Here is a 17,639-nt window from a genome sequence, read left to right on the forward strand (position 1 = left end):
GACAAAAATGAGATAAATTCTGACTTCAAGGAACTTGAAGTTCTACTTCAAGATTCTCCTGGGGATAGATAATACGCACAGAAAGAAGTACAAATGAAGGAAAATTCTCAGTGATTTCTTTCTTATTGCCATCAGACCTACCTTTAAGACCAAGTTCAAATCCAATCTCAGACACTTATTATCCATATGATACTGGGCTTATTAACCATTGTCTGCCTCAGTTTCTTCAATTGTGAAAGAGGGATAATAATAACATCTCCCTCACAGGATTGTTATGAGGATCAAATGAGATAAAATTTGTAAACCATAGTCACTGGCACATTGTAGGTGTACAATAAATACTTCCCTTCTTAATCTCACAAAAGCCCCTTTAACTGGAGCGACCACTCTCCTTATTTCATACCTACCCTGCGGAAGTAGACTCTGTCTCTCTGTATCTCTCTGTCTCTGTCTTTGTCTCTGTCTGTCTCTCTGTCTCTCTCCATATCTACCCTGCAGAAGTAGCCTCTGAGCCCAGGACTCTGAACTCACCAGGAAACAAGAATGGCCCTAAGATCTCTCTGTTCAGACAATGCTCACCTATGTAGAACTGAGTCAATGCTCTTTGGGTCAAGGCTTTCCCAAGGAAAAAGAAAGGTGCTTTAATACTAAGCCAGGCTGCAGCATTCAATGGGGCTGATTTCCCAGCAGAGAACAAAGTTGTAAATGAAAGAAGCTATAATAAGCAACCTCATCTCTCCTGGCTGTGAATAGGTGTGTGTTATTTTTTAAGCTTGTGCTATTTATGCTATAAAATGACCTACCTTGATACTAGTACCATCTACCACATCGCTGTTTCTTTTTCTGTTCACTCTCTTACATCTAAGCTATAGTAAGGCCCTTTTCAAGACCTGCACTCTGCCACCTCTGTCCCCCTCATTCTGACAATTTCACAGCTGGAAGAAAAACATCACTCTGCCAAGCCCATAAGGGAGAACCTTTCTGGTTAACCTGATCAGGTCAAGCTACTGGTCTCTGCCCCAATCCCATCCCAGATATAACTTCTTTTACTAGAAAAAAAAACTGAAGCATTTTATGGAATAAATAGCAGGAACTAAGCTGTATAAGAAGCAGTATATACACATCTATAACATACACATGTGTGATGTATTGCCAATTAATCTTTCTTTTAGTTATATGTATGTATGTTATATATATAAACACATATGTTATGTGCATACACATATGCCATATTCTTCATTATCTGACATTTTAGTTATATAGATGCATATATTTTATATGTATATATACACACATCTATAATATGATATAATACAATATGTAATATAATAATATAATATAATAACATACCAATTAACCTTCATTTTAGTTATACACATACAAACACATATATTATGTGCATACACATATGACATATTCTCCATGAACCCACATTTTAACTTATGTTAGAATCAGGAAAGGAGGCAAAAAAAAAAATCAAATTCCTGAATGATGTCTCCCTCTTTGCCTTTCACTCTGCCATCACTGAACCAAGTGCGGCTTTAGCAAAAAAGACATTTATTTGTCCTTTTCCAGAAGGCTGGCTATTCTTCCCCAAATCCCAAGTTGTCAGTGTGGTCCTATATTGTTTTCTATCACTTAATCCACACAATAAATGAACATAGAATCCAGTTACCTGCTTGTCCTGTAGGTCTGAGGAGAGTTCATAGCTTTCAGAAAGAGACCTCGACCGCTTGATGGCCTCCTCTTCCGCCTGCTTACGGAGGATGGAGGTGGAATGCTGGAGCTTGGGCCTCCGGGAGCGTTGTGGCTGCCCTGGGGAGACCGAGTACAGCCCATACGCAGAATGGTCGTAGTGGTCAGGGCTCAGAGTAGAGCTGTGTGTTATTGGACCTTGATGGTAGTTTGAGGGGCTGTCCAAAGAGGTGCCAGTCTCACTCCCAGGGGCTTCTCCCTCAACGCTGGACATGAAAAAGAAGAAAAGATATTTCCAGTGAGTAAGAAGCAGATTCCTTAGACTTTAGCTCTCTTTACCTGTAGCCTAGCCCAAGGCAATATAAGTAATGGGTAAGAACTGATAATCATCTTACCTTCTTACCCTTTCCAAGAAGGCCAGAAACCAGTTCTTTGCCTTATTTTATTCATAATTAGCCTTAAAGGAAATTAATAAACTCTCCCCCCCCCAAGTTAAATAATACACAAACATCCCTCTTCCTTCATTCTGAGCACTAAGCATTATGGCACCCTGAGTGTGAGACAATGGGAACTCCTGTACTTCACTCAGCCCAAACCCACAGACTTAAGAATTCCTTATTCTTTCCCCTTATACTGAGTTCTACTTCAGATTTCTTTTAAGATTGAGTAAAAGAAAAAAACTAAGATCCATCAATGGGTTTATAGAATAACTTTTAGTAACCCTTGTTACCCTCTTTCTTCCCCAAATATCTCAAAATCCTCCTCCTTCAGGCTTTCCTCTTAGATCATGGGAAATTTTCAAGACCATGTGGGAAAGTATCATTATAAAAAATTATTCTGTCATGAATGCATCTATGCATCTTGCCAACCATGAGCCAAAAATGCTGGACCACTATTCCCAAATCTTGTAATGGTGGAGATGATATTTTATCGTTTTTGAGTCAGTTGCTATCCTCACCAATTCCAAAGCAAACGTAGAATACTGGGGATGGGGAAGCTTACATCAGAAGACACATATCAAATTAGAGGAAACACTACTCTCCCCATATTTCTACTTGCAGCTAACACAGGAGGCAGGCAGGAAATGATCTGCCCTTTTGAGTCACACTTGGCCAAGAATAAGAAAACTCAGCAGCAAATCTCAGAATACACACACACACACACACACACACACACACACAAATATTCCTATGGCATATTTTAAAAATAGTCACAAGAAGCCTTCCGCTCCCATCAACCCTCGTAGGAAAAGCAAAACGGCCCTTTGTCACCACTTTTGATATATTTCCTTATTTAACCACTCAGACACTGTCTTGTTGACAGGTCCTTCCTTCTCCTGAGCTAAGATAGAATAAATGAACATCTTTCAATTATCCCTTCTTCCAATGAAGCTCTAAACTTTAGTCACCAAAAGAATATTCCCACTCCATCGCTATCAGGTTGTTGAAAATCAAGAATGGCTAAATATTCCTCCTTATGAGAGGACCGCTGTTGTGTTTGTCTATGTGGGGATGATCAAAACAGTACCTTGTCCCTCCATTTCACATTTGATGAAACCAAGGCCTTTTGAAATGAAGTGATTTTTCCAAAAGCAATAGGCACTCAGATTTCTCTATGTCTATCAGCAAGTCATGCAGAGTTAAATCACTTTCTTTTTTCTTTGCTCCTGATTTTCCCTCCTACCCATCCTGAAGAAGTGCTCCCAAGCTGGAAAGGTTTCAGTGAGTGCCAAATGGGTTTTTCCAAGCAGGAGTCTGACGGGAAAGAAAACTATTTCCCCTTAAGAGATCCAGCTGGGTCCATACTTAAAAGAACTCTAAAATAGATGCCATATCCTGTATTTGCAAGAGAAGAGAAACCAAGCAACAGCTTCTCTCCCATTTCTCTGCAAGTTGTGACTTTCCAAAGAAGATGAAGCTTCTCCTTGGACATTCTTCTGCTGTCTTTATTTCCTCCTTCCTAAGTATCTCTACTATCTATGATCAGTAGTTTAAATCTCACTGCCAAAGTAGAAATCAGAATAGATACTGTATGTGGTTCAGAATTTTATATGAAGAAGTATCATCAAGGACACTATGTATCTACAACTCAACTTGATAGGTAGGTACAGTGGAAAAAGTGCTAGAAGCATTATCTAGAGAGCCTGCTTTCACATCTCTGTCTTGACACTTATTCCTTCTGTGAAATGGAGTAAATACTTCAGGTCAGGGCTGTACTCTCCTCAATCATAATATGGTCATGTTTGACTGGATGACCTCTGGGCTATCTTCCAATAACTCTATAATCTAATGATTGATCAAGCTGTTTTTCTTCATGGAAAAAGTGACAATTTAAAGCATTTAAAAGCATTCAAGTTCCTAAGCATCCTATAAACCCTAATTAGAAATGGCTTCTAATAGATAGATGGTCAAAGGATATGAACTATTTTCATACGAAAAAATTAAAGCCACTTCTAGTCATATGAAAAACTGCTCTAAATAACTACTGATTGGAGAAATGTAAATTAAGACAACTCTGAGGTACTACTACACACCTCTTAGACTGGCTAAGATGAGAGGAAAAGATAATGAAAAATGTTGGCGGGGATGTGGAAAACTGAACACTAATACATTGTTGGTGGAGTTATGAAATGATCCAACCATTGTGGAAAGCAATTTCGAACTATGCCCAAAGGGCTATAAAATTGTACATATCCTTTATCTATATCCTAAAGAGATGATTTAAAAAGGGGGGAGGGAGAAGACCCATATGTGTGAAAATATTTATAGCAGTTCTTTTTGTAGTGGCAAGGAACTAGAAATTAAGTGGATGTCTATCAATTGGGGAATGGTTGAATAAGTTATAGTGTATGAATGTAATGGAATATTATTGTTTTATAAGAAATGATGAGCAGACTGATTTCAGAAAAGCCTGGAAAGACCTACATGAACTGAAGGTGATTAAAATGAGCAGAACCAAAAGAACAGTGTAGAATAACAAGATTATGTGATGACCAATTGTAATGGACTTGGTTCTTCTCAACAATGTGGTAATTTAAGACAATTCCAACATACTTGGGATGGAAAATGCCATCTGCATCCAGAGAAAAAACTATGGAGACTGGATATGAATTGAAGCATAGTATTTTAACCTTTCTGTTTGTTTTTCCTTTCTTGTGGTTTTCTTTTTCCTTTTGGTCTGATTTTTCTTATATAACATGAAAAATATGGAAATATGTTTAAAAGATTGTATATATCTAACCTATATTAGATTGCCTGCTGTCTTGGGGAGGGGGGAAGCAAAGGAGGGAGGGAGAAAAATCTGGAACACAAAGTCTTACAAAAATGAATGTTGAAAACTACTTTTACATGTATTTGGAAAAATAAAATATTATTGATAAAACAAAAAGAAATGGCTGCTGTGTATCCTGTAGCATACCTCAGAGAATTAAGGACTCTTAAACCAATGGTTCTAAACCTTTTTGTGGACTATGATCACCTTTGGCAGCCTGATGATGCCTAGAAATCCCTTCTCAGAATATTTTTAAATATATAAAATAAACAGAATTTTAAAAATGAACAAAGTTTAAAGGGGGAAAAGTTTTTTTTTAAACTATCTATATTCACAAATTCTCTGACTATCCATGGTACAGTAGGAAAATGACATGGCTCTGGAATCAGAGGAGCTGAGTTCATATTCTGTTTCTGAGGCTTCCTACCCGTTGAACTCTAGTTAAATTATTAAACTCCCTAGACCTCAATTTCTTTATCTGTAAAATGAGGGGATTAAATTAGATGGCCTCTGAAGTTCATTCTAGTCCAAGATCTATGACTATAAGATCTAGAATTGCCAATGAGTCCTTACTTTATCATAGAAATAAGAATGCTCTTATTGAGTGTGATAGAAAGTCTTTAAATTTTTATTTGGATAACTGTGAAAATGATTTGCCTATGTTCCATAGGGCACCTTCCTTATTATATATCAATCCTCTACATTATTTTCAAAGGAGAATGGAAGAAATTTTCAGCTGTTTCTAAGATACTGGATGTTTCATTTGAATGTTCCAGATAGTCTAGTTTTGGAGTTTTGCCCCCACTACTGACAGCCTACTCCCATGGAATTGAGCTAATGCACACTCTCCCAAATAAGGCAGCTAAGGCAATAACACCCTAGTCCTCTGTATGCTCCCCAAACTTCTTTTTTTTGCTCCCCAAACTTCACTCTCTCAATGGATGCTCCTTGTGTGATTAAGGCATTTGCTAAGATTGCCTTCTATTACACACAAAAAGACTTTCTGATGTCATGATTCCCCATGTTCCATCACCTCTAACTATATTTAATTGAAAATACTCCTACTTATTATGCTAAAATATCCAGACTCCTTGACACAGAAACCTTACCACTAGGCATATAATCCAAAGTAGGTAAAAGACAGAAAGAAAGGTACCCAACCATGTGGGATAAAGTAAACTTGCCTTTCTACAAATGGTCCAGCTGCTTATTTTTTTTTAATGACATTTTCTTCTTCCCATTGATTTCATCAGGATCCATTATGAAGCGTGCTATTCATCTTCTGATAGAGAAATGATTGACTCAGAATTCAGATCGAGATTTTTTTTTGGACACATCCAATGTTGGAATTTTTTTTTGCCTGACTATGCTTTAAAAACTTTTGTTTTTCTTTTTCTCTCTTTTTTTTAAATGGAAAGGTGGAAAGAGAAAATACTTTTTTGTTGACTGAAAAAATTTCATTTAATTTTCACAAAAGGAAAAAAGTTCCATAATACCATAACATTCATCACAATACCTTTTGTTGTGACTAAAGAACTGGAAACAAAGAAAATGACCATATTACAGCTGAACCTATAATGGCATGAAGATAATAGAATATTACTGTACCATAAGAAATGACAAATATGTGAAATACAGAGAAATATGGAAAGATTTCTATGGGAAGAAGAATCGACACAAAGTGAAAGGAACAGAACTAGGAAAATGATATAAACAGTAACAGGAATAGGAAAAAATGTAATTATAATGATTAAGCTAGGCTCCAGAAACAAAATAGGAAAATGAATTTCCCTCCCTATCTTGCAAAGGTGGGAATTCATGGGCACAGAACACTATATAAACTGTCAGATTTGGTTGGTGTGTTGGTTAGTTTTGCTGAATTGTTTCATCTTTAATGAAGGATAGGTAAGTAGTAAAGTGGAGAGATTTTCTTTTTCAGGGAGGAAGACAATCTTTGGAGGAGGTAGCTTTCTGAATACTAAAAATGAACTATATTTTCTGAGTATTAAAAATGCCCATAGAATCAGATGCAACCCATAAACTTTCCCACCATCACCAAGATAAAGATATAAAAATGCTTTCCCTCCTCCTTCCACAAATACCCTCTTTATAACTTCTTTTCTTCTTTCCAGTGATTTCATAAGGAAAAAAAAATCACATAATACCTTGAACTGGTCAAGCCACAAAGAATCACAATATTTGGTAATAATACAAATGGATAATAATAAAAGATGGAAATTTCCTCTAGAGATTGTAAAGTCAAACCCCATCACTCTACAGAAAACTGAGAGCAATATTTCAAATGCTAACTAACTAGTGTATGTCTGGAGATAGTCCCACAGCGTCTTGAGATGTTTGGAATGGCCTTTACCTGAAGGATAATTAAAAGAACTGAGGATTTTTTAGCCCAGAAAGGAAAAGATTAAAAGGCATATATGTGTATGTGTATGCATATGTGTGCACATGCATGTGTGTGCAAACACAGCTATAATCACATGGACGTCTCCAAATACGTTCTCTGTTGCTCCAGAGTGTAAAATTAAGACCAAATGGATGGGAGTTATTGGGGGTTGGTTTTTGGCTGAACGTAAGATTAAACAAAACACATAAGAGAAGGTTCAACTGAAAGCAAAAGCTGCCTCAAGAAACAGTGAGTTCTCCATCACTGGAATCATTCAAGCAAAGACAGCATGACCATCTGTTATGGAGAGGGTTCCTGCAGCAGATGAAAGGCTGACCTGTTGAAGACATCAATTTGCACTTTCAGTGGCAGAGAGTACGTTCCCCACAATTCCCCACATTCCCTATCCCACTTCTTTAATGTTTTCATACATCTTTTAATTCTAAGAGGATAGTTCTCTTGGGAACTAGGAACTAGACCAGAAAGGCTATGATTTTCTCCTGCTCTATTCTGTCCCTAGTCTTGCTGTCTATCTTGGTGGACAGTACTATCTTTTTTTCCCCCTTCTATCTTCCCTACTTCAGAATGTGTGATTTCATCAGTTCATAGAGTTCCCACTATGGAAATTCCCTCCACTTATCAGATATAGGCAATTCTTCTATAACTTGGAGAATCATCTGAGATGCTGAAAGGTCATTTAATGACTTGCCTGTGGTCACACAAGCAGTAGGTGTATTATATTTTGCTGACCCCAAGGCTAGTCTTTTCTCCATTACTGCCTCCAGACAATAACAACCCTTCAAGGAGAGACAGACTCATTCCTATAAGACCTATAAAAGTATCCACAGAGAGACCCATAAGAGGGCAAAAGGAGGAAACAGCTGAGGAAAGTGTTAGAAGTCTTGAGTTGTGTTCTGGCAAATGCTCCAGTTCCAGTTCCCAAAAAGGTCAGGGTTTGTCCACCAACTCGAGTCAATCACTTCTCCTTCTCCTCTCCCTAGCTCTCAGAACATTCACTACATTGTTCACTACAGAATGTACACTACTCTGACTCACTGCAAAAATAAATTCCCAAGTCTCCACCCCTTGCTTTAAAATTTTTCCAAATAGAGATTTTTTTCAAAAAAATTTTTTTTGGTTGTTAATGTGGGAGAATGTTAGGGTGGGGCTTGGTTAGGGGGAGGGAAAAGAGGATGTCTCAAAACCCTGTGATTGTGGATCTTGGGGAGAGCAGGGAGTATGTATCATATTTTCTATGACCTTTGGAACCCTGGGGAACAATAGGAAAGAGGAATCTATAGAAGCTGTGAGGGGTCTAACTGGCTTCTTAGTCAAAACAGCCCCAAATGGATGCTGACTCTTGCAAGTTGTGTTTCTTAAATGAGACAGTAAGAGTTATAAGGACTGGTCCTGAGAAGAGCCAGGCCAAGGCTAGAAGACCTGAGGAAGGGAAGCTGTGACTGAAATGGATCAGCTTAGAAATCTGGGGACACTTCCCAGGAATCATGCAGTGCCCAGGAGGCTGGCAGACAGGGAGAACTTTCAGATTCCAGAAAGTGAGTCAGGATGAAAGCTCTAAGTACACAGCCTTCGTCAATGAGTGTTTTTAATTATGGCCTGTGAAGTCATGGATGATTTTTCCCAAGAAAAATGTTAGAGGAAGCATGGGGCAAGGGGCAATGGGGGGAACAGGTTCCAATCTCTTTTGTGTGGCACAGGTACAGAGAGAGCAAGATGGGGCTGGGAAGACCCTCTGGGGGCCCCTGAGCTGAATCTGTTTGCCTACAGAAGGAGAAAAAAAGAAATGGGACATTAAGTAACGGGGCGGGGGTCAGAACCTTCTTTGAGTCATAGGGACTGGGAGCACGTGCATGTGTGAGCAAGTAAGTGAGAGAATGAGCGCCCGAGCATTATGAATAGGTCCTCAGAGAAAGAAAAACAGACAAGTCTGTGGCCATTCTCCAGGCTGGGTCCGTCCAGCTCTCTCTCTGCTCTAGAGGAAGCAAACAGTTTTGAAAGGATGGCTGTGGTTAAATACCACTTGCCAGAAACTTTAGTCCAGACTCCAGGCAGTCTGCACAGTCCGAGGCAAAACAAAACCTCCTGAAATATTGATGTATCCAGCTCCTCATAGTCTCTGCCTTCTGCTCTACCCCAACCCAACACCAGATTCTGCCTTTTCCTTCCTCCAGAAAGATGCTCTAGAACAACAGGTTGGGATAGCTGGATAGTCAGGTTCTTTACAACTCAGGAAGCATACACTCCCTCCCTCCTTTATTTTCCTGGCATGTGGAAGTGGGCAGTGTGAAAATACCTTTCAAATGATGCAGTACCTATCATCCCTGATAGGTATATACCTGATGCTTATTCCTATCAGTGGGTACTGCTCAGGCTATGTGTGCAGGGGAAAGAGGGAGTAATAGTGGGACGTGGACTTGTCTGTGTGGTCCAAGAGAATTTTCTGTCTGGGTCTGCATCTTCAATAATGGGAGGCTATCTGTATGGCACTTTTTAGTTGAACATCACAGATCATCAAAATCCATCCTCACCATCTCTGTTTGCTTGTTCTTATAGTCTCTCTCAGCTGGAAAGGACCTGATAAATCACTTAATGTTTTAATCCAACTCCATAGCAAAGAAGGAAACAGGTTTAGAAAAGGGACTTGCCCAACCTCATACAGATAGTTAAGTAGAAGGCTGAGATATCCTAATTCTATGTCCAATGAAGAGACTATCTAGACTCTCTCATACTTGAAATATGCAAGCCCTCTAAAACTGCTCCCCACTCTTCTCCAACTAATTGATCTCGGCTTCTACCAGAAGAAGCCCACCACCTGAAAAGGGAGCCATTTTCATTTATGAACAGGTCTCATTCTATGGATACTTTTCTTTCACAGAGTCAATATCTACCTTCTTGGAACTTCCACCCACTAGTCCTATTCTGCTTTCTGGGGCTAAGAAGAAGTGTTTCATCTCTGAGAGCTTTTGAATCCTTGAAGGAGGTAGCTACTATGTCACACTTACACCTTAACTGTTCTTGGCTAATTTAAATTCTCATTTTTACAACCAAATTTTAGGTCCCCTCCTCAATCTGCTTGTTCTCTTCTGGATAAACTTGTTATTATCTGCTTTTACCAGATGAGGAAACTTAGACAAGGAGAGATTTTTGTGTCCCAAGTCACAGGATTTATTAATTAAGACTGAGCTAGAATATAAGGAGTCCTGATCCCTAATCCCTATCTATTATAATTCCACTGCCTTCTCTTATGCAAGGATGCACTCATTCCCAAGATGGGGAAAGAGCAGGCCTCTTCCATGGCTATGTGAAGACTCCTAACTTTCCTGTGGGGACTAGGACAGGAAGAGGCCCCTTTCTGTTGGGAAATCTGGCTTTTTTCCCCTTGTAATTTATAAAGGAAGGGGGCCCCTTCTGGAAATGTTGGTCCAAGGCCCAGAATTTACATTCACGCCTCTAATTAGGTTTATTCTTGGCTCTGGAACATTGGGGTAGGGGGAGACACTGCCCTCTAGTCCCTCGAAGTGAGGTACATTCTGAACAGTGCCCAGGGGAGAGGGAAAAACACACACAAATAGTCAAGGGTGGGTCTGACAGTAGACACGGAAGGGAATTCAAATGAAGTGACTTCAAATGAAGCTGCTTGAGAGACAGAATAATAGACTGGGGAGATTGCTGACTTTGGAAGTCAGTGCCCATCAATGTGACATTTGACAAATCCCTCAATCTTGGGCTCCAGTTTGTGTTCTGTAAAAACAAGGGCTAGATTACCTTTAATGGCCCATTCTGGTCTAATATCCTATGATTTAATCTTTTCTTCTATGTGCATTTTATACTTTTCATAGTACTTCTGAATCCATTTTCTCATCTAATAAGGAAGCTAAAAGATAAAGTGGAAGACCTAATTTGTTGGGTTAATCTTTTTGACTCCCAGTTCTCTCAACTTATATTAATATATATATTATATATATATATATATATATATAAAAACATTGTAATATGGGGGGAACAATACCTATACCACTAAAAGTTGTCAGGATCAGATGTTTGCACTGAAGGAAATGAATGACCGAAAAAGATGAGGGTCTGGTGTTACATGGCAAAGTTGAGGGATGATAACCAGACAAAGAGTACTTCATTAGTATCATCAAGAAGTCAGGCAAAATAAGGAACATGTTACCAGCATGTTGGGAATTCACCCTGTGTTGAACTTATGTGAACACATGGAAAAAAGTCACACCAACATTGGATTTACATGATTTACTACATTGGAAGAAACTTCCAAATCAATCACAAATACATTTGGGTATTAGAGTCTCTCACACATTAGATGGCTAGTTCCTTGAATGGAAGATTCTCTGTAGCACCTTTGCATTCTTAGAGCCCAACAGAGTGCCTTGGTGTAGTAGGAATTTAACACATATTTGTTGAATTCTGTCCAGTAGACCCAGGTTTTACTTAAATAAGGGGAAAACTGGGTGAGAAAGCAAAAGAAGGGAGAGAGAGACCAGAAGAATTCCCTATTATAACCCCTGAAAGAATCTAGAAAACTAAAGGGGGTTCAGCATTGGTGAAAGTGCTCTGAGGAGATGAACAGATGCATTCTATTTAATTAGAGTATGATAATAGAAAAAAAAAAAAAGTAGCAGTGCTGTCTTTGCCCTAAGAGGGAAGGAAACAGGAGAGCTTCCAGTTCAGAATGCGACTTACTTTTAGGGGGGGAAAAAGTCTTTTCTGGTTGTGTATAGCAGGAAAAGTGATCCCTTACAGCCTTAGGGTATTTTAGGTTTTGGACTTGCTAGCCAACTGAGACAAAGAAGTTAGAAGTAATAAAGCCAGGTGAGCAGTGGAAGGGAAATCTTTGCATTGGAGATCTTATTACTAGTTCCAACAAAAGTTTAGGGTCTTTGTTTCTCTGGAAATCAGAGGGGAATGAGGACCTCTTTTCATTGTGACTGGGCAGACACAGCCAACTCTTGGTCATTTCTCCTAACAGGTGAGGCAAAGGAGTGGCTAATTCAGTAGAGGAGGCCATTCAAAAATAGTCCAGATCCTCATCCCTGACTTCTAAATTATTATAACAATGTGTCATGTATAATCTCTTGATTTCTTTTCACACCAAAAGTATCTTGCATGCTTGGCAATGAGTTGTCAGGAAGACCTGAGTTCAAATTCTGTCTCAGCCATTTACTAGCTATGTGATCCCTGGTCAAATTAACTTCTCTCAGCCTCAGTTTTACTCATCTGTAATAAGGGGGAGTTACTGTGAGGCTCGAAGACTCTAAAAAATGCTAGCTCTGATTACTCTTATGCTGCCATCAGATTAATTTTCTTAGGATACTGCTGTCAAAGTGCTGCTTTCCTTCCCAAGACTCTCTACTTGCTCTTCATTGTATATAGTACCAAATTCACATATTCTCTCCCCGGCCCACACACACTTCTCCACTGTTCTGATCTCCTTCCTCCCTGTCCTGCTTTAACCTCCTCAGATTTGCAATGCTTTAGTGAAGATAAGAGCCTCTCCCCTCTCCCCCATCTCCCTCCACATTCTTCTTCTATCTGTCTTAATTTCATTTGAGGTTTTTTCAGTTTTGATCATTTCCCTCTTTTCTGTACTGGCAGAGTCCCACCTGCAGGGGGCAGCCTGAAGACTCTGATGCTCCTGCTCCTCAGAGATCCTCCCTCAGTCCCAAGCCAGAGTCCAGGACTGAACAGTTCCTTAGAGAAGAGGCTGGTAGCTTGTATGGACTGGGGATAAATAGACCTGCCTTGTAGTTCTGATTCTCCCACATAAACTGTGACCCAAGCCCACCTCTCTTGGCTTCAGTTTTCCCATCTCTATATAATGTTCTCTATGGTCCCTTCCAGTTCTTACATTCCTTATAGTGTATAATTATATGAATCATACTCACTTGTGTCCTAGCTCAGGCCAGTGTATCCTGTCCAATTACTTTGAATGTTTTTGGCTGAGACTATTCAGAGCTTTTAAAAAAAAATGAACATAAAAACCATACTTTAATTGAACTTAAAAAAAAGAGGAGGCATTTTGTTAACACTATTTAAAAATAAAACAAAACAAACTTCTCATGAGATTTTTCTCTGCATTGGAGCAGGTCCCGTTCCAAATTAAGATGGGCCATCCATTTGCAGGAAATCTCTCCCAAGTCAGGGCTTTAGTGCACCCTAAGTAATCCATTTACAAAGGAAGCAGAAAGGAGTAAGGGAGGAAAGAGGAGGAGAAAAAACCCAAAACATGAGTGTGATACTCTTTGGATTCCTTCAATCCTCACATCAACACAAACACAGTGGCCTTGACCACTGCTCTGCTATTACTCCCTCTTGAGCACAGATATTCATGGCACCCAATTCCATCAGACTAATTAAGTCTACTTTAATTGCAGGTAGAATAGATGATTGCCTGCACACTGTTATTTTATAGGGACCCTGAGAAAGGCTGCAGTCCCCTCAAAAGCCTATTCTGCTTCCAGAATAAGTCTACAATTCCACCCCTGGAGTTTCATTTCTTTTAACTTATATTTTGACTCCCCATTAAAAAGTAAATACCCTGGGGCTGAGTAATACTTAAAGCTAACATTAGTCATTTATACTGCAGGATAAATAAATTTCTTGAGAACAGGTTTTGTTAGAGAAAATGCGAGATAGCATCAGGGCACTAGTAATGGGAGTTAACTGTTCAGTAAAGAAGGCACTGAATGGGTTCCAAAGATAATCTTTGCCTACTTTATTTTTTTGCTGAGGGCTCCTCAGTGTGCAGAGGGAGATAAGATTTGTCCCTTCATCCTGCCTTTGTAGCAGTGGTAGCCCATTCAAAGTTCTTTTCAATTATCCAGCACTGGAAATTCAAAATTGTTCTGTTTGTGTGTGTGTGTGTGTGTGTGTGTGTGTGTAAAATACAAAACTATCAACAATGACTGTTTCAAAGCAAGAAACTATTTTTAGATTCTTGCTCATTTCCATATTCAGCATTCCACATGTCAGCTGCTGCTGCTGCCTGAGACAGGCAAGTTGGTAGTGAAATGTGGTTAGCAATTATGGAGAGGGGATTTTAATCAGATTTGTGGTAAGCTCTGCTCCCTGATATTCTTTTCTGGAATCTCCAATGATTGCATCCATATTCCCTAGGATACCACCTGAGCAACATACCTGGGAGTTCACTTTGCCCCACCCCCTACCATAGGCCATTATTAATGAATGTGAGTAAAGGAGGAAATACCAGAAATACCTTTATAATTATCCTGCCCAGAGAGGCAGGGATACAGACAAGATCAGCACCAGCTTTACTAGAGATTATACTAGTGGTGACCTATATGGTGTGCTTGGAACAGTTCCAACTAAGTCCCCTGCCCCAAAAATATCTCTCAAATGAACGGCTGAAATTCCAGCCTCAGTGATTCATTTCCTTGTTTTGTCTTGTTCCTGTGATTTTCTTCACAAATACTCTTGCAAATTTAGTGAAAAACTGAGTCCTTTTAAGTCTTCTACACATCATGAATGGGTAAGCTGAATCTAATTAAAGTGGAATTATTTCAAAAGGGGCAATGTAAGAGCCTTTTCCCAGAACATGACTTATTTCTCCCTCAAGGAAGGGCCGGGGGGAAAAACTCCCCAGCATATCTTAGCAATACTGGGACTGTCTCTTCCTCCCTGTAACAAAACACTTTGAAGGACTGTCTTTCTACTGCCTAGAGAGCTTAAGGCAGCATCTTTGAAGGCCCAGTGGAACTGTGGGAGTGGCAGCATAAAGAACAATTTTTAAAGGACAATCGGGTGGTGAGGAAAGTCCAGAAACTCAAACCACATCTTCCCACTACTTTCTTTCACAGTTGTGGAGTCACTTTGGTGAAAATAGACCAGGGAACTAAAAATGGCCATTTAAAAATGGAGCTTACTGCTTCTGGCCCCAGGGTAGTTGAGAAATGTCACACCACAAGTCAAATGATGGCAGGTGGCTACCTCTTCCAAAAACTTGGTCACTGGCCTTTGGAGAATATGTTGTTATTGCAAAAGAATAAATCAAGACCAAGGTCAAGGAGCTTCCCAGACCCCAGGAGGCCATCCTCAATTAAGAGAGTTGGTAACCATTATCCCCCTCCCCATGATTTTAAGACAAGGGAGATGAATAGTCGATTCTCCCTCTGGAAAAAAGTTGTGAACCCTTGATATAATTAAATATGATACCTTGGTATGAAACAAAGCTGGCCACTGCTTGGCATTATTATGCCTGCCAGGACAGAGATGTCTGTGATAGCCCCCCCAAACCCTCTGGTTGTCTCTGCTATAAATATACCCTTTCCCTTTTCTGAAGTCTTCTATGCTTGGAACCTTCCAAACTGGAACATTCCATGATCCATGTAACCTCACTAATTGGCAGCCTGTGACATCAGAGCTAAGAAACCAATCAGACAAGCCTAAGGAAGACTCCATCCTTACCTACAAAACCCTTGGTCCCAGTTCTCATTGATAATGCCAGATGGACTATTAGGTATGGAATGAGACTCAGGGACTCTCATTGAACTGAGGAATGGTTAGAACTTGCAGTAATCTGGGGCCAGTTCTGAAGGGCAAAGTTCTCAGGATTATTGATCCCCTTCATTCTCCTCCTATACCCCTAAATTCATCACAGGGACTCCTCTGCTGAATAAGTCATGATTCTCTCCGTATTTTTCTGGTAGCTATGATCTCACTGGCCCTCTTCTCTGATCTCCTTCTGGCTACCTATTGGTATCTCAAGTTAAATATTATGCTTTCCTTTGTATGAGTGAAAATTCACTAAGGACTTTTCTATTTTCCATTAGGCTTGAGGTTTTCATGACAATCTAAGGAAATAATGTCACCATATTTACCATGAATTTTATTCTCTTTTTAATAAAATTTCATTTACTACTAACCAAAACTATACAAATATACCTCTCTGCATGTGTATGTATAAACACAATTTTCTTCCTTACTTTATGGGGAAAGACAATTGGAAAGAAAAAAAAAAGCTCACCCTCCTAATACACATCCATAACCCAATTCTCCTCCCAGGGCATAAATGTTCAAAGGTTAGAAGTCTTTTGGCCAAATCTTCCATTCTATGACCTCCTATCTATGATCCTAGTCAATGGAAATTTACCCTTGAATCATGATCCTTATGTCATGCAAGATTTCCTTTTCTTTTTTTGCTGAGGCAATTTGGGGTTAAGTGACTTGCCCAGGGTCACACAGCTAGAAAGTATTAAGTGTCTAAGATCAGATTTGAACTCTGGTGCTCCTGACTTCAAGGCTGGTGCTCTATTCACTGCACCATCTAACTGCCCCAAGATTTTCAATGAACAAAGAAAAATTCAGCAATGAAACCATCATATATGTGGGGTTTCAAGGTTTAACAGATGTATTCCTCACAACAATTTTCATAAAATAAATAGTGCAAATCTGCTTCCCCATTTTACAGAGCTACACTAAGAAAGTTTAAATGATTTGTCCAATAACCCAGATAAGAAGTGTTGAACCAAGTCTCCAAATTCATAGCTTAGCCCACTTCTCCGTAATGTCAACTTAAGGTGTGTCTTCTCCAAATGGTTTTTCACAGGTTTCTATAATTGGATCTTCCAGCTAATGGAATCAAACCATGATTGTTCACAGTTAATGGAATCAAACCATGATTGTTCACAGTGAATCCAGGAAGCAATAATCTGCTAATTAACTGATGGCATTTTAAAAACATTTTTTAAAAAAAGGTGCTTTTTTTTTTTTAAATGGCATTTCTTTTCTACCCCTCTGCTAATTACTCTCCATGTCCAACTGTTAGTAACTCAGAAGAATCCATTCAAAAAAAGAGACTTTTGTCTTGTTTCCATGCTTTAGGCTGAATATCAGCATTTCCATTATCCAGTTTATTGTGGAGGCTCCAGGGGTGGAAGATTCATGTTCTAACTCTGAGCAAGGAATATGTGCTTCATCAGGAATATGGACAGTTTCTTCTTTGTTGTCACCTGGTACTGAGAGGAGGGGATAGTAACCTAAGATATCACCAGGCACATAAACTCCCTCAAAGGAGGGAATGCTGGTTTACTCCCTAATAGAAAGCATTACAACTAGAAGAAGCTTCATAAAATGTTTGCTGAACAAATGAATGATACTCTTCTACATTTGTAAAGCTGCTTTATACTCTTCAAGAAGCTTTCATATCCTTATGGGATCATTACATCAGTCTTGTGGGATAGTTATGAGGGGCACTGCTATCACTAATAAGATA

General features: G+C 39.3%; 1 protein-coding gene across 7 annotated transcripts in view; it reads right to left on the reverse strand.

Moving 5' to 3' along the window:
- The window catches only part of IQSEC1 (IQ motif and Sec7 domain ArfGEF 1), a 751,998-nt gene that overhangs the window by 71,744 nt on the left and 662,615 nt on the right, over positions 1-17,639 (reverse strand). For all 7 annotated transcript variants that reach the window (XM_051983715.1, XM_051983682.1, XM_051983690.1 and 4 more), the window contains one exon: positions 1,676-1,961. In XM_051983715.1, coding sequence (XP_051839675.1) covers positions 1,676-1,961 — 286 coding nt within the window. The remainder of the gene's footprint in view (positions 1-1,675; positions 1,962-17,639) is intronic.

The sequence above is a fragment of the Antechinus flavipes genome, chromosome 1, assembly GCF_016432865.1.
Source record: "Antechinus flavipes isolate AdamAnt ecotype Samford, QLD, Australia chromosome 1, AdamAnt_v2, whole genome shotgun sequence".
Classification (NCBI taxonomy): Eukaryota; Metazoa; Chordata; class Mammalia; order Dasyuromorphia; family Dasyuridae; genus Antechinus; species Antechinus flavipes.